The sequence below is a fragment of the Rhea pennata genome, chromosome 15 (genome assembly GCF_028389875.1).
Source record: "Rhea pennata isolate bPtePen1 chromosome 15, bPtePen1.pri, whole genome shotgun sequence".
NCBI classification, from domain to species: Eukaryota; Metazoa; Chordata; class Aves; order Rheiformes; family Rheidae; genus Rhea; species Rhea pennata.
Genome location: NC_084677.1, coordinates 2215544 through 2241802, shown reverse-complemented (window position 1 = coordinate 2241802; position 26259 = coordinate 2215544). Strand labels below are relative to the sequence as shown.

At 51.4% G+C, this 26259-nt stretch overlaps 1 protein-coding gene across 8 annotated transcripts in view; it reads left to right on the top strand.

Moving 5' to 3' along the window:
- The first annotated feature begins 3542 nt into the window (after positions 1 to 3542).
- The window catches only part of RHBDF1 (rhomboid 5 homolog 1), a 42024-nt gene continuing 19307 nt past the window's right edge, over positions 3543 to 26259 (top strand). For 4 of the 8 annotated variants that reach the window (XM_062588803.1, XM_062588801.1, XM_062588797.1 and 1 more), the window contains exons 1-4: positions 4072 to 4284; positions 21310 to 21451; positions 23525 to 23655; positions 26069 to 26173. In XM_062588803.1, coding sequence (XP_062444787.1) covers positions 4277 to 4284; positions 21310 to 21451; positions 23525 to 23655; positions 26069 to 26173 — 386 coding nt within the window. In that variant the 5' untranslated portion in view covers positions 4072 to 4276. Of the gene's footprint in view, positions 3615 to 4071; positions 4285 to 21309; positions 21452 to 23524; positions 23656 to 26068; positions 26174 to 26259 lie in introns of those variants that run through there. The other 4 variants (XM_062588799.1, XM_062588798.1, XM_062588802.1 and 1 more) reach the window with 4 other exon arrangements.

Below are 26259 nucleotides of genomic sequence, written 5' to 3'. Positions count from 1 at the left end.
AAAGCCAGCAATACAAGCGCCTGTGCTGAGCCCCTCTGGATGGGCACGGCACAGCTCCCAGCTCACGTGGGTGCATCCCCAGGATGGTTGTTCCTCTGGGCAGGTTGCATTCCCATATTTTTTTTTTAACCAAAGCTCTAGGCAAAGGCTCTGCCAGGATTAGGTGCAAAGTCTGGAAAACTTAGAAACAACAACAACAACAACAACAACAACAACAACAAAACTAGAAAACACAATCTAGCCTATGCTCTGGGTACAGTTCCACTGCGTCACCAGCTGAAAGAAGGGACGTTACTTTGTGTTGGAACTAGGGAAAGTGTGATTATGCAGTGAGTCAGACCAGCTTGCAGACCCAGCCGAAACAAATCCCGAGCGAAATAAAAAATTCTTTGACAGTTGCATGAGGAAGCTGGTACTGCGTGCTACTTACTGCTGTGCACACACGGGACCAGTCAGGACTATGGGAGCAGCACTGGGAGGCAGAGACGGAAGGACCACCCTTGTTAGCATGGTGTTGAAGGAAACCCCAGCACGGGCGCTGTGCATTCTCAGGACACGCAGTAGTGTTTGTTCATGCTATAAAAGCTGGCCCTGGACAGCAAAGGCTGTTACAACTGTCTCGCTGCGGACAGATTTAATACTCGGCTGCAGAGGGTAAGCGCTTCAAGGAGCACTGCATATGAACGTGCATACAGGAGGGAGAAACCTGGGGTGCTGATGAAGAAGAGGTAACGAATAAGCGCGTTAACTAGCCATGGGCCTTTACACGCTGCACAGACTGCATGTAACCGACCAGCAAGGATGAGTTCTCTTTTTAACAGCCTTCGGAGAAGGAGTTAGGCAAGTAATCTCCAGTTTTTCCTCTAGCTGAGACCTGCAGCCTGGCAGTCCCAGCTGGCAGCATTTTGCTTTGCCTTGTCAGACAAATTTCCCTCTGTGTGAAGAACCCTTGCATGGGTGCGAAGAAAACCTCCCACTTCATCCCTGCTAGTGCATTTAGCAGTCTTGGGAAATGGGTGCCTTCATCAGACCCAAATATGAAACACTGCAAAATATCTGTCATCCTGTTGAGAAGTCCGTACAGAGCTGCGAAGCTCTTCTGGTCAGGCTGGGTATGACCTGCCTTACGCCCACATTGGCTTTTATCAATGATACCCATGCAAAACACTGCTGCACAGTTTTGCAGAGGACCTAGGTTGAGTCAAACATCTGAGCATCCTAACACAATCTAAACACAGGCTAGGACAGGAAACAACCCTAATAACTGCTGGATGGTCACCTGCTGGAGAGGGATGGAGGATAGGCATCCCTTTCCCTCCTGCAATCCCTCTGAAGTCTGAGACGCTGCTGCCCATAAGACAGCAGAGATCCATCCGAGAGCCATGCCAGGCACTGAAAGCAATTTGCAAAGGTGGTTTACATTCAGTGAGAAGTGATGAAGATACCAGCTTTACCTCTCAAGTCCTCCTCCAGGTGTCCCACCAAGACTACTGATCTTTCTCAGCCTTCCCAATGTGTTCCTGGAGTTGTCAGGCTGGATGACTGGCTCACGTCTGGGACTTGCAGGTGACGCTGGGCTCTACTTCACCCTTCACAACCCACAGATGTCCCATCAATACCAAACTGCTGCAGTGCGCTGGGAAGTCAGCTGATGCTTGGTGAGCACCTTGTTAGAGACACTGTCCAGCCTGGCTGATGAGCTGCCTAGTGATTCCTGTTCTGTCATCTTGCAGACAGATGGCAGCGGTGAATACAGGGAGGTCAGCTGGTAAGTGGCTCCTGACAGAGTCACTTTCTATGCTGTGGAATGAACCATCTGAGAGCTTGTGGAGAACATAGGTTTTGAGCCATGTCACCTGCCTTGTGACCCTTTGCTACTAATGCTAACTCCTCAGCAACATTCCTGGTTCTTGCCCACATCATGAACACAAGGTGGTCATTTTTTTCTGAAGCTCGCCCTAAGTCATCTTCTCAACATATTTTAAGCTGATATGACTCAGTGCTCTACCTGAGAAACACCCTGACTGGCGACCGGAGCTGGACCAAGATTTTACTGGGCTAAGTTCGGGTGCTGGAAGCACCCACTCCATGGCCCCCTCCTCTGAGGAGACGCATGGGGAATAGCAGAGCAGTGAGACTCTCCGAGCTTGTGGGATAGCGTTAGGAGCGCTGCCTACAATAGGACTATATGGGAGCAAGAAATCATGCTTCAGAACTTTGTTTTTCTTGCAGAACCCATGTACTGTTGGCAGGAGGCTAAGAAAGAGCAGGGGTGGGTCAGAGTTGCGCTCTGGCTCCAGAGGAACCAGTTTCCTTCTGGGAGATGCTGAGGGGCCTGTAAGTTCATCTGTTACTGGACATTTCTGTTCCTTGTTTACGCGGTGGAAACATCTGAAAACAATTTGTCCATTAAGCTTCACGGAGCTCTGCGGACGGTCAGTGCTCTGCACGCAGCTCGGTCTCCACCTCATCGCGGGCTAACTTGGGCTTAACTGTATTTCTTCATTAGCTAACGAGGCAAAATGCAGTTAGCGCAGCACCCTCGAGGGTCACTGTCGACACGTGGTGCGCGCGTGGGCACCCGCACGGCGGGTCTGATGCCGAGGAGCTCAGCCCGCACGGCGAGCCCCCGCCACGGCAGATCTGCTCGTCTCGACCGCGCTCGCTCGCGAGGTCGGCAGGGTGAAAAGCAAGAAGCAGGAAGATGGCGAAGGAATCGTTCTCCGCCCCCGGGGGGTTACGAACATAGCAAGGATCCGCTGTGGTGGGTTTGAGATCGGTTAGGAGGAGAGAGGCGCTTGCTGCGGGTCTTGCTGGAGCCCTGGTCGGTGCTCCGGCAAACCTCTGCAGGGACGATACGCGCCAGAGAGGCCGGATGGAAAAATCCTCAGCGACAACCCTAGGGCAAAGGCGAGGACCGCTGGGCAATGGAGATGGGACGCCGCCGTCCTGAAGGGGGGACAGGGCGGAGGAAAGAGTGAGCGTAGGGAACGGCCGGAGCGCCAACGGCGCGGCCGGAGCCGCAGGTGTGAAGAGCTCGATGGGGAACATAGGAGCAACGCGGGGATGGGGGGGTGAGAAAGCGGGAAAAGGACGGGAATGAGGCGGGGAACGGGCAGCGGAGGAGCAGGAACGAGAGAGGCGATCAGGAGTGACCCAGGCGAGCGCGGGCGGCGACGGCGCCCTGCCGGGGGCCGAGGGCTGCCGAAGGCTTGTGGCGGCGGCGCCCCGAGGGCTCCCGAGAAGCGGCGTCGCGGCAGGGCGCCGCGGGCCTCGCGGGGCGGCAGCGCGGCCGCAGCGGAGCCGGCGCGGGGGCAGCGGCCGGGGGGCGCGTTCCTGCGCCCTGAGTCACGGCGGCGGCGGCGGCGGGGTGCGCGGCGCGGCGGCGGCCGCTCGCGGCTCGCCGGCGGGGCGCCCGGCGCCCATTTGCATGGCGCGGCGGTGAATGGCGTGCCCGGCCGGCCGGCCCCTGGCACGGGGAGGAGCCTGCGCGCCCTGCGCCGGCCGAGCGCGGCGCCGGCGGCCCCTTAGCCGCACTGGGGCGGCCCGAGCGGCGGCTTCGCTGCTGCTGCTGCGCGCCCGGCCGCTGCGCCCGCGCTTCCCCCGCCTTCCCGGTGAGTGTGGCCGCGGCGCGGGGACCCGCGCGGTAGGCGGCGGGCGGGCGGGCGGGCGCTGCCCCGGGGCCCGGCGCGCACGTGAGCTGCGGGCTCCGTCCCGTCCCGTCCCGTCCCGTCCCGTCGCGTCCCGCGCCGCGGCTCGGCAGCCCCCTGCTGGCGGCGCCGCCCGGCCCGGCCCGGCCCGGCCCGACCCGGCCGCGGGGCAGGGCCGCTGGCGGCGGGACCGGCGGCGGCGCCCCGCGGCCTGGGCGCAGGTGCCGGCCGGAGCCGGCGCCCGGGCGGGCCTGTAGCGGCGGGAGGCGCGGGCGAGCGGCGGGGCCCGGCCCGGCCCCGGAGCGCGGCCTCGGCCCCGCGGCGGGCCGGGGGGTCGCGGGCCCCGGCGCGGCCTCGGCCGCCCGGCGGGGCAGGGCCGCGGCTCCCCGCGGGCCTGGCCCGCCCCGGGGCCCGGGTGCTCCCGGGCCGGCGGCGCCTCGGCGGCCCTGGCGCTCCTCGCGGTAGCGAAGCGCGTGCCCGGGGCTCGCTCGAGCGGACCCGAGGCTGCGCCGGAGCCTCCTCCCCGTCTCTTGCCGTGTGCTCCCACCCGCTCCTTCCCTTGTGCTGGCGCTGCGTCCGGAGCTGATCGGGGATCCGACCTGCTGGAAAACGAATCCCTTTCTTGCATGCAGAGGTTAGTTTTCCCCTGGCTCTAGCCCCCGAGCTGACTTGTGACACCCTACGCTGCGGGCAGAGAGGGGGCACGGACGAGTTTTGCTGGAAGGAGGGATTGCGGCAGGCTGCCCCCTCAGCGCTGAGCCCGCTCGGGCTTCCCCCAGAGTGACCTTCCCACCGTGTCGGCCACGTGCTCGTCCCTGGCTCTGCTGCGCTGAACTGCATGTATTTCTTTTGACTTGTGCTTCTTTTACCCCCTCCCGTAACTCCGGATGGGCGAGTTGCTCCCCAGCTGGGTTTTGGACGGTGCTGGAGCGTTGCTCACGCAAGTCTTGGTCCTGGCCGCCGGTTCCCGTGCAGGTTGGCTGGTGGCAGGCTGTGCAGCGCTCATTGATCGGAGATGTCTCCAGGCCTGGTCTCGGAGCAAGCAGGAAGTTGTTTCCTTTCTTCCTGTTTTTGTCCCCATGGCTGTTGGTTTCCTCCGGGAAGAAAGCTATGACTTCTGCAGTAAAGGAAAAAATAGCCCTACGTAATGGGTAGGGCGAAGGGAGCGAAGCTGCCGACAGAGAACTGAAGGTGTTTCTGAATGAGGGAAGGAACACGGCGTATTAACTGCAAAAACAAGTAACACCCCTTGTGCCAGGAACACCAGAAGAGAAGGGCCCGTCTGGGGGTAGCCACGGTGCAGACCCGTGGCAGGAGAACTGGGTCTCCGCTCTGGTGTGTGGAAGCGTGTTGCTCTCCAGCACTTCTGTCTGGATGTGCAGGGGTTGTGAGAGGAGGTGCTAACGGCTCGGTTAGATGGGCTGATACAGGTAGAGCAGATGAGCTTTCAGGGACTTCTTCCCTCCATGTTTTGTTTGTTAATAGGACGTTAAGAGAGGCCTTGTGTGCCTACAAGCTTGTCTGCTTTCACCCTCTCTCCCGCCCCCAAATCTGTGGGTCTGATAACAGCCGTCATCTCTCCCTCCTCCCTGCATCCCCTCTTGTATCCTTAAATTGTCCCGATGCTGCTGGGCAGCTCAGGTCTGTGCGCCCAAGTCAGCTACAGGAGGTGCGCGGGGCGCCCATTGCCCTTTCCGAGCTGGGACCCTTCCAGCCTCCCGAGAGGTGTTTCGGATTCGGAAGAGGGGATGCAGCTTTGGGATTCCCTCCGCGCGCTTCGGCTCCGGGAGACAGCGACCGTGTGGCAGCGGCATGCCTGCTTCTGTGGGCTCCCAGGAGAGGAGGTTCACGCTGCGCGGTGGAAAAGCAACTCCCACAGAACTAGTTCTGCTCTGGGATTTCCCATGACAAGTCTCCTTCTTTTTTTTTTTTTTTTTCTTTAAGCAATAGGCTTGCGAGAGATCTGCCTACAAACTGGCTTTTCAGGTTTGGGGGAAAGCTATGGGCTGGCCGAGGTCTCAGGAATGTCTTGCTCTGTGCTAGGTAGGCCGCAGCGCGGGCGCTGCGCAGCGCGGGCGCTGAGCGCGGAGCGCTGCGTGCCTGCAGAGCGGGTGCCCTCTCTCTGGCAAGCACGTCCTACATCATGGCAGGGCGCCTGAGAGTGCCGGGCCCTGACGCGTTGCCTTGGTCAGAAGCTACCCGCCTTGGAGAAGGCTGGTGGAGAAGGCTTGGATTTGGCAGGTGGCTCATTTTGCTTTTGTGTCGGGGACCGAAATGACGCTGCGGTTAAGTGAGATTGCAAGGCAAGAATAGAAATTCCTCTTGGGGTCATCAGTCCTGTTCCTTTGGAATTCAGCCTCAGAGAGTAGCCAGCAAGTCCCAGCACGTTCCCCCCAAAAGAGGCAGGGTCTGCTGAGCGTAGCATGATAGGACAGTTTATTCTGGGCACAGAGCCTACATGCTCAGATATAATTAGTCAAGATTTGATTCCGTTCAGTGTGTCGAGTCTCTCTGCAACGTGAACACAGCCTAGTTAGTGCTGAAGTGTGAGACGAGCAACAAGACCAGGAGTCCCAGCTTGTTTTCCTTTTTCATTGAGTGTGCCCCGCAAAGCGGTTCGCGGAGAACCCCTGCACGCTGCCAGGGATGCTGCCCGCTGAGCGGGGCTTGCTGTGGGCTGAAGATTTCTCTGTCTGTATCTCCAGAGCTTATATCCAGCAGGACAGTCTTTAATAAGATTCTCCCCTTGTGGTTGCTGCCTTTCTTAGTCATCTCTGGAGGCTGTGGCATCCTGTGGAGACTGCGTGCCCTTCTTGGAGGATCCAGCATTAATTGTGACCCCGCACGACACTGCTATTAATTGCTGTTCCTGCAGCCACCTGTGCCTGACACTGCTGCATGACCCGTTTCAGTAGAAGTACTTAAAACTCAAGGATGGATTTCTTCCTGCACTTTCTCCCTGTGTGCAGACCTTTCTTTTTCAGCTGGAAAGATGCTAGGCCTAAATCTAACTTTATCATCATCTAGCTGGAATGAGGCAGACAGAAAATATGCGGATCTGGCACAGTGATTGTAGGCTTGCCTCCTTGCTGCTGGGTATGTACCTGTTGTAGTTTTAAGTAACCACAGGTGGAAGGTGTGCACTGCCTGAAAGCTCACTTGTCTTTGTCTTGCATCCTCTCTGCTGAGATTATATCAGCGTCTCTATAGCTACAGAACTTGCATGGTGGGACCTGCAGTGTGAGTTTATTGGAACGCAGCATGTCCTGGTCCCAAGTAAAATGTCCCAGTGCTCATATGAAGTAGAAGGAAGGTAGCATTCTGCATCCTGCCAGGAGGAGAAGCCCTGGTGTCCAGTGTCATGCAGGTAGTCTTCACCCTGGTCAGTTGTTTGGCCTCATTCAGAACTAGCCCGTGAATTGGCTGAACCGAACAGGCATCAGGACCTGTTGTTTACTCTATTAGTTTTGAGGAAGCCACCCCCGAGATCAGCTCCCACCATGCAAATAATAAAAAAACACTTTGGAAGGGACAATCCCAGCCCTGCAGCTAGCTGTTCTCAGAGACTAGGGAGGCAACAGGCAAGATTTAACACTGGGAGGAAACAAGTTTGTTAGATGACATTTCCCAATGGTCATGCTAGCAGCCCTGTTTGTGTGTCCTTGGAGAACCCCGAACTGATTCACCGGGTGAGCGTACGGCGCGAGCTCTGGCTGCCCAGGCCCGCTTGCCCCGAGGCACGGTGCTCGTGCCAGCGCAGTGCTGGGAGGACAAGGCTTGCCCAAAAGGCTCTGCTTTTTGCCCGGGGGGCTCGTCTGTGCCGTTGCGAAGGACCGGGGTCAGTCCCGATGGGGTGAGCTGTAGCCTGTGGTGTTGACAGAGCGGTGGAACTGCGTTGAGATCGCCTCTTGTTGCATCCTTGTTAGCTGAACTGTTTAAGGCTGAGTGCTTGCTCCTTTAATTAATTAATTAATTTATTTATTTAATGATCCTTCTCAATTAGCTGTTGTCCAGGACTGGTTAAATCCCACCTAAGAGCAGCACTGAACACAACACATCTCTGAAACTTGTTATTTTGGTCCATGCTGCTGTAAGAGTGAGGAAGTGTGGTTGTTTTTGTTGTTGCTGTTGTTGTTTTTCTGAGTGTTGCGATGATGCCACAAAGAGCAAATTAGTGGCTGAATTTTTGAACAAATTGTCCAAATGGTCAAATCCATCTGTACGACAAATGGTGGCCGTTTGCTGCTTGTTGAGGGCAGAGAGTTTGTTCTTCATGCTAATTTTAAGTGTCCTGTGAGCTATACAGTGCAAGTCTTATGGACTGTGGTCCCTTGTGCAGGGACCACAAACATCAGATTGACATAAACCTTGTGGTTTCTCAAGCTCAAGCTTGGGCTCACTCTTCAACTGTGGAGATACACCATTTCTTTCAAACATTGTTTAAACTATTTTGTGCATACCATGGAAGTGCTGGACATATTGCAGTATAGACCTGAACAACAGATATGTTTTCAAGGAAATTGTGGAGCCTTCAGCAAGAAATAGACCTTGCTTTCATAGTCAGGACATCTCTAAAGCACAGTGGCTGTTAAAGAAGATGGAATTTCTTCCCAGTGAACTAAGAGGTGACATAAGAACTTTTATCTAAGCATCATTGCAAAAGACTTCCGTAGCATGGTGCGGCCTTCCCAGGGAGAGGAGAGACATCAGGACATGCCTGGTCTTGCCTTTTCTGGAAAGTCTACCTTGGCTGCCTCCTCCCCTTCCTGTTTTCTGCTTTGCTGAGAGACAGCCCCTTGCTCTGCTGGTCAGCAGTATTCCCTGCTTTAAGATTTTTTTTTTTTAAGGAATAATCTGTACAGGATTATCTCGAAGCTGCAGAGGATGCTGCTTTTACTGTTCCGCACGTCTGACACTTAGCTTTGGCTTAGTGAAATGTATGGCAGCTTGGATTTTGAAATCCTGAGGGCTTGGATGGCTGGGGTCTGGTGAACACAGTCTCTGTGCTTCAGGTGGTATTGCCCCATAGCAATCAGCAGATGGGAGGTGTATTTCTCTGTTGCTTGAATTCAAAGCCTAGTGCTTTAAAGTGAACCTCGGAAGACTCCAGGCTATGAATCATTTTGGCAAAGGCATGTGTGCACCTTCCCTTTCTCTGACTACTATGGGCCTGTAACTTCTGGGAGGGCAGTGAGAAAGCACCTGCCGTTTGCTTAGTGGGTAGATGATGCACTGAATGATACATCTCTACTTCTAGAGATTTTTTTTTGCTCTAAATTGATAATTATGCTTATTTCTGTTTGCATTATCAATGAGTTGTTGCACTGGGCCCACATGGATGTTCATGTGTGTGTGTGCACACACCTGCAGAGCAAGACATGCTTTTCCTGCAGCTGCTTTCCAGTCTGACAGTAGGAGAAGGTGGTGTGGTCAGCTGCTGAGCACCAGCAGGAATAGAAATTGGAGCATCGGAGCGGCAGCCTAGTTCCCGTGTCAAAGGCAGGTTCAGGTCTGGCCCTGGCTGCATCAGTGAACAGGTAAGAAGAGCAACTCTGCTTGAACCAGTCCTGCTCTGAGTCATTGGCTATTAAACTGTTCTTTTGAAGTACCTCCAGCCTCTTTGCGCTGTGCATGGACGCAGTTCTGCAGACCTGTTCTCTCATTTGTGTCTAGGTGAGCATAACCCTGAGCGTGCTGAGGAAGGCAGGTGTGTGAGGGTGAGTGAGGATGCTCTGAATTTCAAGGGAACATGCAGAGAAACTTATCAGGAAGGGCTCAAATGCCACCGCTTCCGTCCTTCCTGACTATAGAGTCTGTCTTATGGTGGCTTCAGCGTTTGTTATGGTTATTTCCTCTAAGATATCTTTTTTTTAGACTGCTATTCAGTGTGGTTTTATGTAACTTTCCATAGGAAATGTTGTCATTTTGTGGCAGTTTTGATCTCATTTGTCAGTGAGACATTTTTAGTTAGCGCAATAAGCAGTGATTCTTAGCTGCTTTTAATATTGAAAGTCTTTACTATAGACATTTGGTGGCTTCTGGTCTAACCTAATTTTGGATTTGAAGTATAGTGAAGTTTTCAGGGGAGGTTTCTAGGTTTGGCAGTTGCTTTTCATCATTGTTGGTGTCATGTTTTCTAAATTACATGTACGTTATAAGCACTAAGTGGTATTAATCTACTAAGAGAATTGCTTGTAGGGTGGATACGTGGCCAGCAGCTATTCCAAAAACTCCCAGAGCCAGAATTCACAGCTGTCTTGAGAGTCATACCAGTGCCTTATTCTTAGCTTTTCTTGTGTCCTGAATCTTTACAGTGCTCAAGCTAAATGTGAGAGCTGTTTTGAAGTTCCGCATTTGAAACTTTTTTTTTTTTTCTGTGAAAAATGCTACCTCTGTTAAAACACAGGTCTAGGATTAAGTTGTTGTATTTTGTTTTCTAAGGTGTGATCATGGCTGCTCTGATGCAGGTGCTTCTTACTACATTTAGGCAATGGCTGTATCCACAGTACTTGATAGATCAACCAGCATTTTGCAGAATACCCATTTTACTGGTAATGAAAAGAAGCCAGTACGGTGTCTTTCTGAGCCCTGGCAAGTTGTTGCAGTAAGTTAAATATGTACTAAAATCTAGTATCTGTGATTACTCTTTCCTTTGTTAATGAGGAAGCTGGCAAGAGTGTAGACAGAAGGAGAGTTATGTGACTGTTGATTGCTTTGAGGCTGCCAGGACCCTGGAGAAAAGCATGCTGTTGGCTCAGCCCATGCTCAGGAGACTGTTGTGATTACCTGTGAAATAGATAAAAGAAAAAGGCTTGTATGGATGATCCTTCCCCTGGATGCACTTCCACTGCTGGCAGTCAGTTGTTTATAATTGGGGCTGTTAATGTTTGAGTTGTTAATGTAGTTATACCTGTTATCTGCTCTGGCTACGTTCACTTTGGTACCCGACCAGCAGTAGTATCTTAGCTTCCTGCGCGGACATGCTGAGATGCAGCAACCGCCTGGTAGCTGGTAATGGATTTAGCTGGAAACCAACCCTCTTTGGGAATCAAGCAGTGCTGACTTTACCAGCTTCCCTTAGGAATGGAAGTGGTGGTCAGTGCTGACTTCTCACCCTGGGTGCTTGGCATGCTGCCTCTGGAGCAATTAGCAGGTAGCAGCAGCTGTCCGTACCTGGCTGTATCCTGTAAGTCGTGTAGCATAGGACTGATCTCCCTGCTGCAGTGGGGAGAATGCTGTGAACGGGGCTTTAGGATATGGCGGGTGGAAATGTGGCTATTGCATGTGATGCACGGCTGGTGCTCCCTGGGCAAAGCTGCAGGCCGTGTGTTTGTTCACTGAGAAACATGAAGATACCAAAACAATCCAGAAAGTTTCCCACTGCTCCCCTTCTTTATAGGTTATATTTTATGCTCAGACTGTTCCCCTTGCTGCTTTCTAGGTAGGTTGTAGATGGCTCTTTATCAGCCTTACTCTAGAAGATGGAGTTGGATGCTGATTGCTCATTATCTGGACCCTGTCTGGACTCTGGGTTGCAGGTATGCTGGCTAGTGCTGTGAGCATACTTCTGTGGGTCGCACATGCTTAGGAGATAGAAAAGGGAGCCACTCTGCCCAGTCTCCTGTACTTGGCTCCTTTCCCTCTAGTTGCTTTGTGGATGCTGAAGGCCTGAGCAGGCCTGGTAGGTGGAAATTCACCCCTTGTCTTTGGAACCATCTAGAGAACCTGCCTGCAGATGAGACTTGGACACCAACTCTGGAGAAGTCTGGGAATTCTGTTTGCCATCCATATGACATCAGCAAAAATTCACCGTGCCTCTGGTGGTGAAGTAGTGTTTTGCTTCTGCTCCATTCAATACCTGTGTTGAGAGCAGTTTTTGGAAGATTATTTAAGCCTCGAGAGATGAGAATCCACCGCGTCCTGTGTGATAATTGTTAGCTTCCCTCTGTCCTGCAAAATGCATGTCTTTGGCTGCAGTTTCATGATTGATTTAAACTGCACTGCCTTGAGAAGCAGTTCTGTCTTCTGGCTCCAGCTGCTGTTGTTGTTCCTGCTTCAGCCCCTTTCCGTGTGCCGGCACAAGTGTTTTGGGAGCTATGTGGATTGGGGAAGGAACTTAGGCTGGAACAAACCTAATTTAATGTGGATCAGTTCCCAGTGCAGATCACAGCTGTGGGGGTGCTTGTGCCAGCACAGAGGGCTGGGGGCACTGCTTCTTGTGTTGGCTCACATCTTTTTCAAGTGGCCATGACATCTCTATTGCTTGAATTTTAACAGCTTCTGTGTGTTGGCTCCTGCTCTGCCTTTGTCTGCTGGAACAAAAGGACCTGGAAGATCAGGACCTATTGCCTGTGTGAGTGTTTGCAGATTGCAATTGCAGTCATCTTTTAATGTGTTCTTGGAGAAGTTAAACTATAGATACAAGAACTGACAGGACTCGGAAGAGTTTTTTGAGCTCTCTGTTTTTTCCTTTCTCTTTGACAGGATGGTGCCAGACCTGAGCACCTCTCAGGTCCCACATCAAGCTACTTTGAAAGCTCATAGCACTAGCATTCCAGTAGGAGCTCATTTTTAGTTGGTTTCCATCATGACACTGCATCCTTTTCTGGAAATCACAGAAATCAGTGACTCAAAGGAATCTCAGATATAGTTGCTTGACCTGCAGTTGGCTCACAGAGATTCAGACCTCACTGTCAGATATTTTTATTACAGGTATTTAAAGCCCTCTGGCTCTTTATATAGCTGAACCTCCTCCAAGATCAATGGGTCCCTGCTGAGGTGTAGCACTCTCTCAATGTGCATCTTGCGTGACATTCAGAGTCTTGTTTTTTCTGATGTAACTTCACATTTCTGGTCTAGAGAAATTTCTGCCTGGCCTCTTCCTTCTAAGGCAGGATGTTCCTACTGATGTTCCTAAACTAATTAAGTCATTCAAGGTATGATCCCTCAATACTGCCTTGGTTGCTTGAGTACCCACAAAAGTTAGAGACTTTCTCCATACCTTGCATTCTCCCCACCTTGGCCCAGTTCCTGCTCCAGTGACTCTGTGGTAATGTTCGTGTGCTGCTTTTCCATGATCTGCTTGAATGCTGATTTTGCAGCCTCCTGCTCAAGCGTGTAGCTTCTGTTCTAGCTCTTTCCAGAGCACTAGTTGAAAAGAAAGTTTTTTTTTTCCCCCCTCCTCCCTCTCCCCCCCCCCCCCCCCCATTGCATCCAAATAGTTCCCTGAGCATGGGAGTTGGACAGGGCAGCTTGTCTTCTCTTCTGGCAACTACTCCTTTCCTGCCTCTCGAGGTTTAACATCAACATGAATCTTCCCTTGCGCCTTTTTTTTTTTACGACTACAGCTGCTACCAGGTCTCTGGTTATTTCTTAGGTTGTTTTGTTAGCTGGTCCCAACAATACGTCAGGAGAACTTGGAATAGTTTTCCAACCCTTTAACAGGCCTTTTTCAGCCCTACCACAGTGCTGATGTCTAGGGATATCATACTCTCCCACAAGAGAGATCATGTGCCTTTTAATGCACTTTCTACACGGGAAATGCAACCCTTTAGGCTGTTCTGTCGAAACCTGTGCAGAAGCTTCCAGCCCCTCAAATCCATTTACTCTGTTTCAAAGTCAAAGTTTGGGTATGGGCAAGCCTTTGCCATGTGCAACGCTGGCCGCTGGGAAGTGTACGTCTTCAGTTGGTTGGTCCTCAGCCCTCTGGTCTGGCCCGTGTCCCGGAGCAGGCTGCAGTGGCTCAGCGTGCCGCATGCATTGGCAAGGAGAGTTGCGGTTTCCCGAGTGCTGATCTGCTAGGCCTGGGATGACAGTGAGCTGTTCGTTTTGGCAGAGGACAGAGGCTCAGGCTGCACTCGGATGTTTCAGCTGAGCTGAGCTATCGCTGCACAGGCCCATCCTACCCTTCCTCTCCCGGGTTGTTCAGAGCTTATCTGAAATTGTCTGAGCCTCCTCAGGGTGCCAGATCAACAGGAAGCAATGTAATTTTGGGTAGGGTTAGTTTTGCGCTGGTAAAACCCCTTGAAGTGGCTTGGTGGGGAAGGCAAGGCTGCTCTTTGGGCAGCAGCTAACTGTCAGATTGGTTTGCTTGTAACGAGAAGGCAGGGGAGCGAGCGCTGTAGAGGACTGCTGCTTGGCCAGTAACCGTGTCCTTGTTTTGTTGCCAACATGGGATGTGGGGTCGGATGTGGTGATGGTCTCTGCCAAGGTCTGGATGCTGCTGTGCCCCGGAGAGCTTTCCCCAAGAACGTGGAGTCACAGGCCTGCTCCACCTTCCCTGTCCCTGCCTGCCTCAGCCCCTCCATCTGGCTTGTTTTAAGGGTCTGGCTTATGTCTGATATTTGAGATATTATTTGTAACTCGCTGGGTCTGATCCCTGCTAGATGGGTTGTTGTTTCTTTTCTTTTTTTCTTTTTTTTTTAATTTTTTGGCAGTCATCAGGCTGAAACCCCATTGCTCCTTTTCTTGGACTTCCCGCCTTTCCCTGCTAGCTGTGCCAGCAGAAATCCTCCTGGAGACAGTTGCCGTGGCCAGCAACATGCTGTCTCCTCTGGCTCAGTCTGGAGAAGACATTTAGGATCCTGATTTCTTTGCTGTCTCTCTACTTGGAAGCCTACCAGCCTACCTCAACCAGAATACCCGCAGGGGCAAACCCCTTCAGGTGCACATGACTTGGAGCAAGACCTGCCAGTCTTGCCGGGAGCTGTGCATACCAGCCGCTGCAAATACAGCTGTTGCAGTGACGAGGAGTTTGAAAAATGCAGGAAAACAGTTGGAAGCTTGTCAGCCACTGAACATGGGACGTGGTGATTGCATTGCAGCAGAAGAGTCCTGGTGGCTATTACCTCCTGGGGGTGTCCTGAAGAACATGCACGCGCTGTGCTGGAGAGTGTTTGGGGGGAAAGCGCGCAGGGTGTGTTCATGCGGTAAGGTTGAATCAAGTCTTTTCCGCTTAAAACATTTTGTGGGGTTTATTTTAAATGAAAATGCTAGCAAAAAAAAAAATTTTTTTTGGAAGAAGAAATCAGCAGGTTTCTATGGGACCAGCTTGAGTTGTCCAATTACATGGAGAGATGGTCTTTGAAGTAGTTTTGCAGATCTCTCAGTGTGCTTGAGATGCCCCTCGGTTTTAGGGGCATACTCAAACACTCTGCGTGAGGCTTTTTGTTCTCTATTTGAGTCCGTGGATTTCACTAAGAAGCTTTACTTGATCATGTGCCAGGTTGGGAATTTAACTCTCTCTCCCTCTTTGCTGGTTTGGGCCGCAGCACAGAGGATTTTGATTTCATTCTGGTACTGTGGCAACCTTGCTTTGACGTGGAGTTTCTGAAGGCAACTTCCCCAGAGCATCTGTGCCATGCAGATCTTTTTAATTGAAATGGCCTTTGTTCATGTCGCTGGTTGTACATGCAGCTGATCAGTTAGAAGGTGCTAGATTTACAAATGCTGGGTGTTCAACCTGTGTGGTGGAGAATAGGGCTGGTACTTTGCAGTGCCTCAGCTTTGCGGTGCTGAGGGAACAGCCTGGCAGATGGGCAGTGCAGATGGTAGCACCAGTGATGAGACCATGGCATTGCTGGGAGGAGCATTTCAGGGAGGAACTGAGCCTTCCACTTCTTCTGAGGCTCTTCACAGAGCCTTCTGGATTCTCTCCTTACCCCCCATCTCTGGTTGCTCTTACACATTTGTAGTGATAGTGGAGACCTCTCTCTTACGCTGCTTGTTGGAGTCAGTATCCTGCAAGCTCTGAAGGACTGAGTTTCTACCCCCAATGACTGTTGAGAAGATCTTGAAAACATGAACATTTTCAACTACCCAGGCTGAATGTGTTTATCATTACTGTAAAAACCTGCAGCCACTGTTGGGATCATTAGAGCATTTCCTCGGCTTTGGGAGAGCTGCAAACCACAAGCATGGGCAAGAGGTCTGGAACAGCTCTGTCCAAGGAACAGCAGCTGGACGGTGATCATGCTTTGTTTGTGGGAAGAAGAGAGCAGTAGAAGCAGGAGTGAGAGAAGGGGGTTAGGGAAAGCTGTTTTCTAGCCTAAGAGCTGTGGGGCATCAAGGGAACCTGGTAAGTGGCAGGTTTAAAAGCAAACCACAGGAGATATCAGCCGTGGAGCACTCTGCCACAGGCAGTTATGGATACTAAAAGTTGTCATGAATTCAAGGGGGGTTTGGATAAATTTTGAAGGGGAAAAGGAAAAAAAAAACATTAAATGCAAAGGCATCATCTCTGGTAGGAGAACCCCTGGAGTTACTCATAGCACATTCCTTGACTGTATGCTGGGAGATATGACAGTTGAGTGATCCTGTGTGTTATACCCTTTGCCAGGCATCCTCTGTTGGAAATGAGATACTGGATTTAGATGAACCTTTAACCTGAGCTCACACGGCTGTTCTGTGTATATTCCTATCCTGGTGCTGTCAGAGTGAGTTACTGAAAACGCTGGCTAGGACAGTGCTGAGAAATTGTGTGAGGATCCGAGTGAAATACGTATCGATGCAGTCAACTTTGAAACAAAGCAAGTTGGCCAGAGTGTGGAGCATGGGCTCTGCATCCTGGAACGCTTAACTCCTAAAAATAACCAAGGAGTTAGAGTGAAACTCAGAATGTGCTTTTAGCACAGTGCTGAGACAGAATTTGATGATTATAGCGCTTGAATGAAGATCAGGTGTAAGAAAGGACATTTTGCCTGCAAGGGCAGCGTTCAGCCACCCAGCAGTACTACTGGATGTAGTCCTGGATCTACGTGCGGTCTTGCCTTTAACCTCCTGTGGACCTGCTTGTTGCATCTATACGCAGGTCTCGTCCCTGCCCTGTGACCCCACGCGTTGGAGGCCTTGGCTGACATGTGCTGTGGCTGCCTGTTTGCAGCGTCTCATACAGTGTGTTTGAACAGTTTATACTTGACCACTCTGCCTATACTGCACTTTTATTGGGAAATGGCTATTTTGGTATGCAAAAAGGGCCAAACTGTTAAAAGAATTTGCTCCTGAGTTCGAGTTCTCTGCATGCAATCAGAGGTCAAACTTGCCTGGTTTTTAAATGCTGCATACACACACAGTTGCTACCTACATGTTTTGATCCACATTTTCCTATTTTTCCAAGAGCAAGGGAGACTTAATTTATATCGTAAATGTTCATTTCACTTAGGATTTAACATCTTTCCAGGGTAAAATACTGCTCCTGCACTCCAAGCAGGAATACTGGCTCTCTCTGTCCTCAGAGTGTCCCTCATGCCTGCTCTGAATCATTCCCAGGTGAAGGATCTGCTGTACAGCTGCAAGTCCTCTGATGTGAGCTGATTCATTTGGAAAGCAACTGAAACGTTTGTTTTCTCGGTACCAAGATCACTGCCTGGATTTACGGTAGTTTTCTTGAGGAAATGCAGAGCCCTTGTGCAGGAGCTCTTAAATGCACCTTCAGCTAGTTCAACTTAGCTTGTGCTAAGTTAGGCCGTTTTCAGTTGGTTTAAGAGCATTAGGGAGGATTTGTGTGAACGGTGCAGCCAGGCAGGCTCGGCTGGTTGTATGGTGGGTCCACATGCAGGTCTCCTTGCTTGTCTGGAGCTGTTGCCTCGTGCAGCTGATTGCAGCTGTCCCAGGGGACCATTACATGCCTGTGCTTTGAGTCTCCGTAGCTGTGCGCAGAGCTCTTGCTTGGTTGCTTTTGGGACCGCTTTGTCTCCCTGACTTTTCCTTGAGTTTTGAAGCTTCCTGCAGATGTGAGTATGAGCATGTTCTGCTGCCTCCAGCTTCGCACAGGAGGAACTGCCATAGGCTTGTGTAGACCCAGGCTCTCTCCTTGTCCATGCTGGACCCCATGTGTGTGCACGCTCTGCTGTCTTCCCTGCAGATGATGTGGGTGTGCACTGGCTGTAGATCCCAGTGCTCTTGCCTGTGTGGATGACTTGGGTACAGGGCGCAGTTAACTTCTGTGTCCCATCCCTGGCACTTGCTGATATCTTTGTCTGTGGTGTTTTGGGACAAATTGGAAGGGGAGGTGAAAATAGATTTTGTCAGAAAATCATTATGTATTACTCAAACCAGTGCGTCAGTTACCTGGCAGTTGCCTGGCTGTGCCCTTGTTGTGCCCTGTCTGGGGTGGGGTGGCACTCATGTTGCCTGTCATGCTAGTCCCTGTGGCTGGGGCCAGCGCCCTGGTGAAGACCGCTCTGGTATTCATGGACCACAGCTTGGCCCTTTCTTTCTGCTGTTCTCCATCAGGATCAGCGCTCCAAGTGATGGGCATCACCAGTGGGTTGCACACCTCTGGCCCCGTGCTGGGAGGCTGAGGTGTGTGACAGAGGAGGATGTAGTCACCTGAGCACTAGGTGTCCCTCAGCTTGGAGGCCTTTTCCTCCAAAGGACAACCGAGCCCAGTGCAAGAGAGGCGTTGTGGCTGGTGTCACTCGGGCCATCTAAGCTGTGTCCCCATGCCGATACCTGTAAATAGCCAGGCAGCCTGTGAGCTGCTGGGCGTGCTCCATGGAAATCCAGATGGATACTATCTATGACTCACTCCCCTGTTTCTCCCTAGCGTTTGTGTAGTAACCTTCCCAGAGTCTTGGTCCTTCCTTGTGCAGCTGGAGGGTCACAGAGTGCAAGTTTGTGTCTGAGAGTCCAGGAGGGTCCGGGAGCATCGCACAGCCTCCCCACGCGAAAATGTCTGTGCCCACGGGCCTCCGTGGAGGTTGGCATCATCATGGCAGCTCTTGTGCAATGGGAGAGTGATCCTAACGCTGCCTTCCCCGCTTGATGTTACAGCTCAGTAAAGCTGCAGACGGCTTTTTATTAGATCTTAACACGTGTTTGTGCACGCAGTAGCAAAAGCACCTGCTCTCCAAGGCAGCTCCATGGGCAGACAGGAGGAACATTGCGTGATGTCTGTTCCTTGAAGGACACTGGGAAATGAAGAGCTGCTAATTCAGAGGTGCTGAATTTGTCGTGATGATCATTTGTGATGATGAGTTTGCTTGTTTTGGATACAAGACTGAAAGCTGTCCTGTAGTGGACTTGCCGTTTAGACTGTGCAGCATCTTGAAGCAGAGGCGATTCAAGCATCTCTGGTCGACGTTTTGGTCGTGTGAAGGGTCGGTTCTCTCATGTGCCTTCCCTGCCCTCCTCGTCACTGTGAATTCGTGCACAGCGTGGAGCATCTTTGGGGAACTGGTATGGCTGCAGACAGCATACATATCCCAAACTGCAGGTGTGCAACCATTCCTTCTTCTGGTCTCCTGACCAAAGAGGAGCTGCTACTGTGTCTCTCCATCCTAAGGTTTCTCCTTAGACTGTGACTTAATTTATTTATTTATTTATTTATTTTGGGATTCTTTGCACTGAGATGAGTGATACAGAGGAGATTCAGCAGAGCTGTAGGTCTCGCTTGTCGCCTGCCGTTGAGGTTGAGGAATTTGCTTTCTTTGTTGCTGTCTTATGTGACAGGTTGCACTGTGCCTGGGTGAGCGGGTTGTGTCAGCGCCCCTTTGCAAGTGAAGTAGAACGGTGGGTGGGAGCCCACCTAACACCTCCTTTACTCGTGTCTTGTAGGAAGTCAGAGCAGGTGCTCTTAGTCACCCCTGAAGGTACAAGCACCCAGAAGTAAGGAATCATGCCCCTTTTTCTGTGCAGTAAAAGAGAGGTGTCTGTGTACGCGCGAGCGCGGTGCATGTACGAAGGGCATGCCTGTACAGGCTGGATTATGAACTCCCAGACTTTGGGGGGCCTGTGGTATTTGCTGAAACTCAACCTTCATCCACCTACAGCCAAGTCCTCCCATTCTGTCGTTCCAGCTCAGCTGAGTGCAACGTTTTTGGCAGCCAGCCCAGCATATCCGATTGACCTAGCAGCTGGTCTTCACCTCCTCTTAGATGAGATTCACTTTTCTTTATCCAATCCAGGTCATCCTGTACCCCTAATCCCTTTTGTTGACCTACTTCCCCCCCTGTATCTCTTTGGTAGGGGTAAGCCTTGCTGTTTGTATGACTCCCTTTCTAGGAAGAGCTTCAGCAAGCCATGAGAATATGGTAAAAATTCAATGAAAGGCAGTGCATGCTTCAGAGAATTACAGACTAATGTAGGACCTCTACAGATTGTGTGGTCCAGCCCTCTGCTCAGAGCAGGGCTAATTCAAGCTGCTCAGAACCTTATTTAATCAAATTCTCAATGTCTCTTAGGAATGGAGGTCTCACCACCTCTCTGGTCCTATCGCAGGTCTCAACTACCCCCAAGGATAAATTCCTTCCTTGCATCTTGGCCTCCAATTCAAACCTTTGACTGTACTGTGCATTCAAAATAAATTGACTGTGTGAACATTGTAAGCGCACTGAGTTTTTTGTAGTTCAAACAGAGAGCTTTTCTTCCGCTCCTTTTCAAATCATTTAGGCTTGCAAAGTTAACCGGATGCTTGCTCCATCTGTCCACCATGGAGAGTGGAAGAGGCTAAGGCTCTGTGTTGATTTTTGTCTCTTAAGAGTTTTATGGCCTAAGGAAAACACAAGGAGGGACCTGGAGGAGAATTGGATCTGTCATCCCTTTCAGCACACGTTTCCTCCTGCTAGCTTGTTGTTGCATATGTGCTAGAAAAGGAGGAAATTTGGATTTGTAGAATAACTTAAGTTAGAAGGGACCAGTGGAGGCCTCTGATCTGAGCTCCCTGCTCAAAGCAGGGCCAGCTTAAGACAGGTAACTCAGAGGCTTGTCCCATCAGGCTTTGACTATTTCCAAGGCATAGAGATTCTACAGCTTATCTGGACCCTTGTTCCAGTTTGTAGAATTAGTTTTTTCACTCTCCCTGGAAAACTTCTGTAAGAAAACTCTCATTATTCCTGTTTCTCTTAGCGTGGACAATAAATGAGGTGCTCTCCCAGCATGAGTTGCATAGTCCCTGTCGCAGCGCATGCAGCCTAAAGGGCAATAGAAAATTGCAAGGCTGTAGAGTGGGCAAGACGGCAATGAGTCACTCTGGTTGCTTTGGTATTTCTGTGACATAGTGTTTTTTATTTAAATACCATGTCGTTATTATGAATGTGTGAAAACTGCTCTTAGTTCAGGACTGATGCCAGTTTTCTAATGTTGATGCTGTGCTTATACTGTTCTGTGCACTATGTCATGACTCTGGAAAATGATTACATTTAAAGGAGATTAAAAACAGTGATGAGAAATGGCCACCTGCTAATTGCTAAGCAGTACTATTGGGTAGGAAAGTGTAGTGCACGGCTTTGGGTGGGCAACGTGGCCCATGTGAATCACAGTCAGTTTTCAGAGGGAGGTCAGTGGCTTTTATTGCTGGAGTTGCTTAGCTGGTTGGATTAGATCCAGATCTAATTAAGAATTAATCCATGACTGCTTCTTATGGAATCTGGATTTTACAGTAGTCTCAGAAAATATTAACGGAAGTGACTCTAAAACCTGTGACTGCAGTTGCTGGCTCAAGGTCCTCTGGACCTCAGAAACGTGCTGTGCTTGGTGTGTCTGCTCCTGACTGATCAGTGTCGACACCAACCGCAGTTGCTGGGGAGGTGCTCAGCAAGTGGTCCAGCGTGGTGCCTGAGTCCTCACAGCCTGGAGAAGGACAGACTGCCGAGCCCCCCATATGCCACGTGTTGCAGATGAGCCTGGCTCACTCCCAAACACGATTTCTCCACTCTCCTAGGCCTGAGGACAGACACGGGACGATGTCGGAGGTGCGGCATGACAGCACGAGCAGTTTACAGCGGAAGAAGCCGCCATGGTTGAAACTGGACATCCCGGTGCCAGTGCCTGTGTCGGCACCAGAAGAGCCCCCACCGGCGCAGGTATGGAGACCTGGGGGCAGGTGGGAAGGTCTACCTGCTGTGGGGGGGGCGCATGTAGATCCTGCTGTGCTGTGGTTTTGGGCTGCCCTGGCCATGAGAAAGGCAACTTGTGATGGCTGGTCATGAGGCTGTGCATGAAAGGGCAGAACCATTGGGTAAATTTGTGATAGAAATAAGCCCCAGCTTGCAGGCAATTTGGGAGAAGGGTCTGAATCGGAGGGCAAGGGTGGATTGCAGATGTCTTCAGATCCCTGGATGTGACTTCTGGGAACTTAGTGAGACCTGTGGGGACTGTAAAAAGTGCCCTGGCTAAGGGGATATGGGACCGAGATATGCAAACAAGCATTACCCAAAGCAACTGGGGTACTGAAGAGCTCCTAGAGAGGTGTTCAAGTGCTGGGGAAAGCAAGTTCTGTATGAGCAGGAGATGAATCTGACTTCAGAATAGCCAGGATAATTTGAGGGCCTCATCAGTAACAGTGGAGAAAGAACTGGTGACCCAAAGCTGTTACCAGCCTGAGGAGTATAAGAAAATCAAACAGGAAGAGAAATAAATAATGCTGAGGAGTGGTGGAATAGAGAAAGATTGATAGGTTAGTAGGAACTGTACAAAGTATGAGAGTAAAACATTCATGTTTGTGCTGGGAATGGGAAGAATCACAGGAATTACTGCTACAAGCTGGCAGAAACTCTTATGTGTGGGTGAGACCTGGGTAGGATGACTGCTGGCTACTGCTGTGACCTCGCTGCGGGAATGGTGACTGCCTGCAGCAAGGACAGAGCCCAGAGAGGTACATGTTTATTCACCTGTGTAGGTAAAACAGCAGTGTAGCCATCAAAGCAGTGGAGGGTTGTACACGTTCCCTGGAGCGGAGCTGAGTGCAAGCTTGTCTTAACAGGGAGCTTGGGTGGGAGCTTTTTGTGCTGTGCCTTGGAAGGAAAAAATTGAGGTTCAACCTGCAGGACTTATAAGTTGCATGCAGGGTTTGAACAGTGCAGGTTGAAACCATCCAAATCACTTAGGTAAGGCTTTGATGGATGTTCTCTTACTTGAAATCTCTAAATGCAGCTGGGCATCTTCTGGAGAGATGCTCTTCATGTACTGTGGAAGCTGTCGTAGGGACTGTTCTCTGGAAGTCTGATGTGCATAGCAGGCTGGCAGGCTGAGAGTGCACAATGGGCTCCTTTGGCTTGTGATCCGAGTGTCTACACAGTGTTTTCTCATAAAACAACAGAAAAAGTTAAGATCAGAGTAAATTAGTAATTCTCTGGCAAGAGGGACTGGAGTGGCAAGCAGCCTCAAGGCACAGAGACTGGGTCTAACCAGAAAAACAGCTGATCAGAGTTTCACTGGCAAACAAAGCAGAGGGGCAGTCTGTTCAGCCTGCATTTTATGGATGGAAGATGGCATCTGTGCCAAACTGATGAAAAATTCGTTCAGAGCAGCCTTGGAGGAAGCAGTTGTATGAGATGAAAACTGCCTGGTGAGTTGTATTTGGTAGGTGGCATTCAGCCAGGAGATGCTGAGATCTGAGTGTATCTAGGGAATGAGGTTGTAAACAAAGCTGATGCAGCTTTCCCAGCTCGCTTGGCCTGTGCTGGGCAGCAGCTGATGCGAGAACTTTGAGTGAATCTGTGCTGACCTTCAGGTGCAGATCTGGTGTCACCTAGGAAGCAAATCTGTCTTGTCCCTACTTACTTGCACTTAGCTTCACCTTGCAGAGCAGCCTTGGAGCATGTGCTCTGAACCACCTGTAGCTGGAACAAAGCAGGAGGACCCATTGCAGGAGCTCATGTAACGCAGCCCTCTGAAACTGGACATCAGCCTGTGAGCCAGGCTAGAGCCACTCTGAGCTGCAACCCGCTGTCACATGCAGGTGTCCTTGGCATGGTCTGCTCTGTTCTTCAGATCTGCTCCTGTTGATTCATGACTGGCTAATGTGGATATAGTCCTTGTTAGCCTGACCTTGCTACATGCACCCATCAAACTGCAGACTTTACGTTTCGTACCTTGACTGGCCTTGTAAAGCATCACTTGGAGAACACTAACTCCCCTCCTACTTTGCTTTGCAGCCAACAAGACGTCAGGGCTTTCTGCGAAGTGTAAGCATGCCTGCTGAAAACACCCGCGTGCCCTCCCTGCCTAATGAAGTGAGGAGACCGGTGCTACAACGACAGACCTCAATCACCCAGACCATCAGGAGGTGAGATGCTGGGTGCATGGAACCTGCTTTAGTGGATTCTGCCATCCATTGCCGTCCTTTATGCATGGTCTTCTGCTTGTCCTACTGCCTGCCACTTGTGTGGCACTCTGTCACAGCAGAATTGAGTCATTTCCCTCACTTTCTGTAGTGAGGTTGAGGTGGAGGGGGTGGTGGTGCAGGTTGGTCTGCAACACATGTGCCCAGTGCTGCTGTAGAGCACCTCTTCGGTAAGCAAGGAGCCAAGTCCTGGGAGAAAAATTGCAGAGGTCGGGATGATGAATGGTCTTTGCCCAGTCAGAGACAAGTCCTTGACTGCCCTGTGCCCCCGGAAGCTGCCTTTGCAGCCGGGATGGCTGTATTAGGCCCTGATGTGTAGCTCAGACTGTACAGTGTGGTGTGCTGGGCTTGCTTTGGTGCAGTATCTGAGAGCACGTGATTGCTGGAGAAGGCAGAAGCCTGCCACATGGCGCTGAGCAGCCCTGGGGCTCGCAGCAGCTTGGCTGCTTGTGCTGGCTCATTCGGCAGGTCCGTGAGACAGCTGAGGGAGCGAGGGGCGATGGGGAGAGGCTCTTCCTGTCGTGTCCCACATGCCTGTGTGAAGGGTTGTCACCCCCTCCCCATGAGGGGTCTCTGAGACAGAGCCATGCGGCTGGATGCTCCTTCTCTCCACGTTGCAAAGGCTTATCCTGGTTTGTGCAGAGGGAGCGGCTCCCACAGCTGCTCTCCTGAGATGCCTGACTGGTATTCCTGGCAGCATGCCAGGCCTGCCACGAACCTGGGAGAGTCCCTGGGCCTCCACAGGTCTGGGGCACTTCCTTCCAGCCAGCCTTCACCCACTCACTCTGTGGAGCAGCTTTCCAGCTAGAGGGAGAGGCTGAAGTCCCACATGCTGTTTTCCTTTGCCTCAGATGACAAATCTCTCAAGGAGAGAGACATGGCAGAGGAAGCTACAGCGAGCAAGGAAGGAGCCCTGAGTGCTGGTGGTGAAGTTCCTGTAGGCTGAAGAAGGTTGCTAATGTCCTGCTTAGTGTCAGGGCCCTGGGCAGGTGCACGTGACAAATATTTTTGGAACAGATGTTCAGCACTGACACAGGTTGCCCAGAGAGGTTGTGGAGTCTCCTTCTCTGGAGATATTCAAAACCCGCCTGGATGTGATCCTGTCTAACATGCTCTAGGTGACCGTGCTTGAGCAGGGAGGTTGAACTAGCTGATCTCCAGAGGTCCCTTCCAACCTTACTGATTCTATGATTCTGTGAAGTGCTTGGAGTCTTCTGTTCCAGTGGCGTTGATGCTGTTTTGTGGTGTGACATATCCCAGGTAGGCTGTGTGCACTGCAGGAGTGGCCAAGGCTCTCTTCTCCTGGAAGTGCTGTCCTCATAGGCACTGAGGACTCGAAGCTTGCAGGTGCTTTCTGCAGAGTCCTGTGGGTGTAAGTGGGAGGCCAGGTGTGTGTGGCAGGCAGTGGTGGCCAGGGCCACCCAAGGGGCAGAACTGCAGGTAATGCACATGAGACACTGAAACTAGCAATAAGAGCATGAAATAACTGTGTCAGAAACGAGAATGGTCTAAAATCCTGTGCTCCATACAGAGCCAGGGATGTGATAGGGAGTCACAGACCATGCATCGATAGTAGTGTCTTTAGGATTTGTTTTGTGTGTCCAGGGGGACTAACTTCCGTGTTTTCTGCTTAACTCAGCCCCTGGCCCCTCTGATGCACAGAATATGAAACTATTCTGGCAGCAGGACTCCCCACCAGCCCTTTGGCTGGGGCTTGGAGGATGCTGATCAGGTGTGAGCCCAAGGTCAAGCCTGTGTGGTCCAGAACATGACATTGGAGTGATTTGGGCACCTGAGTGTAGGCTTCTAACACCATTTTCAGATTCCCAGGGTGTCTGAGTTGTCTATGTGGGGTAGTAGATGTGTAACAGATAGACTTGTGCCTCAGATGAGATCCTACCAGGGGACATGACCAGTGGCATCAGTCACCTTTGTGAGAGCAGAACATGTCTCAGCCTGCAGCTACCTTTGTGGTTTCACACTTCAGCACCCAAAGTCAGCCAGTGGTATCTGTGGCTGGATTTCTGGGCAGAAAAGGTCAGGACTCAGAGGTCTAGGGGTAGAGGAAGAACACGGCATCCCTGGTGTCCCCCAGAGCCGTGAGAGACATAAGTCAGAGATGTAGATCACTAAAGGGACTCAACAGCCTACTGGGTTTGAAGATGGTGATGCATGTGGTTTGAGTTTGGTTGTTTCCCTTAGGTTGCGCTGCTGGCCAGAGCCTGCTGCCGCATGCGGTATGGCACAGCTGCTGCAGATGGGACTAAAGGAGGAGAGGGGGAGGCGCTGGATGCAGGTCACTGCCCCTCTCCAGAGCCCAGCAGGCTCCTTCCCTTCAGCTCTCTTTTCTTTGCAGCAGACAGGTACGGTTTCAAAGGAGTCAAACCATGCCCATTCATGGGCACCAGGTGGGCAGGAGGTCCCTGAGAAAGCGGCAGTCCCTGCCCCGATCATTTTTCAGGTACTGGTAGCATTGAGTGTGAAACTCACCCCTGCATGTGTGTGCAAGGGCTGCTGTGAACTGCACAGATTGTGGCTGTTACCGGG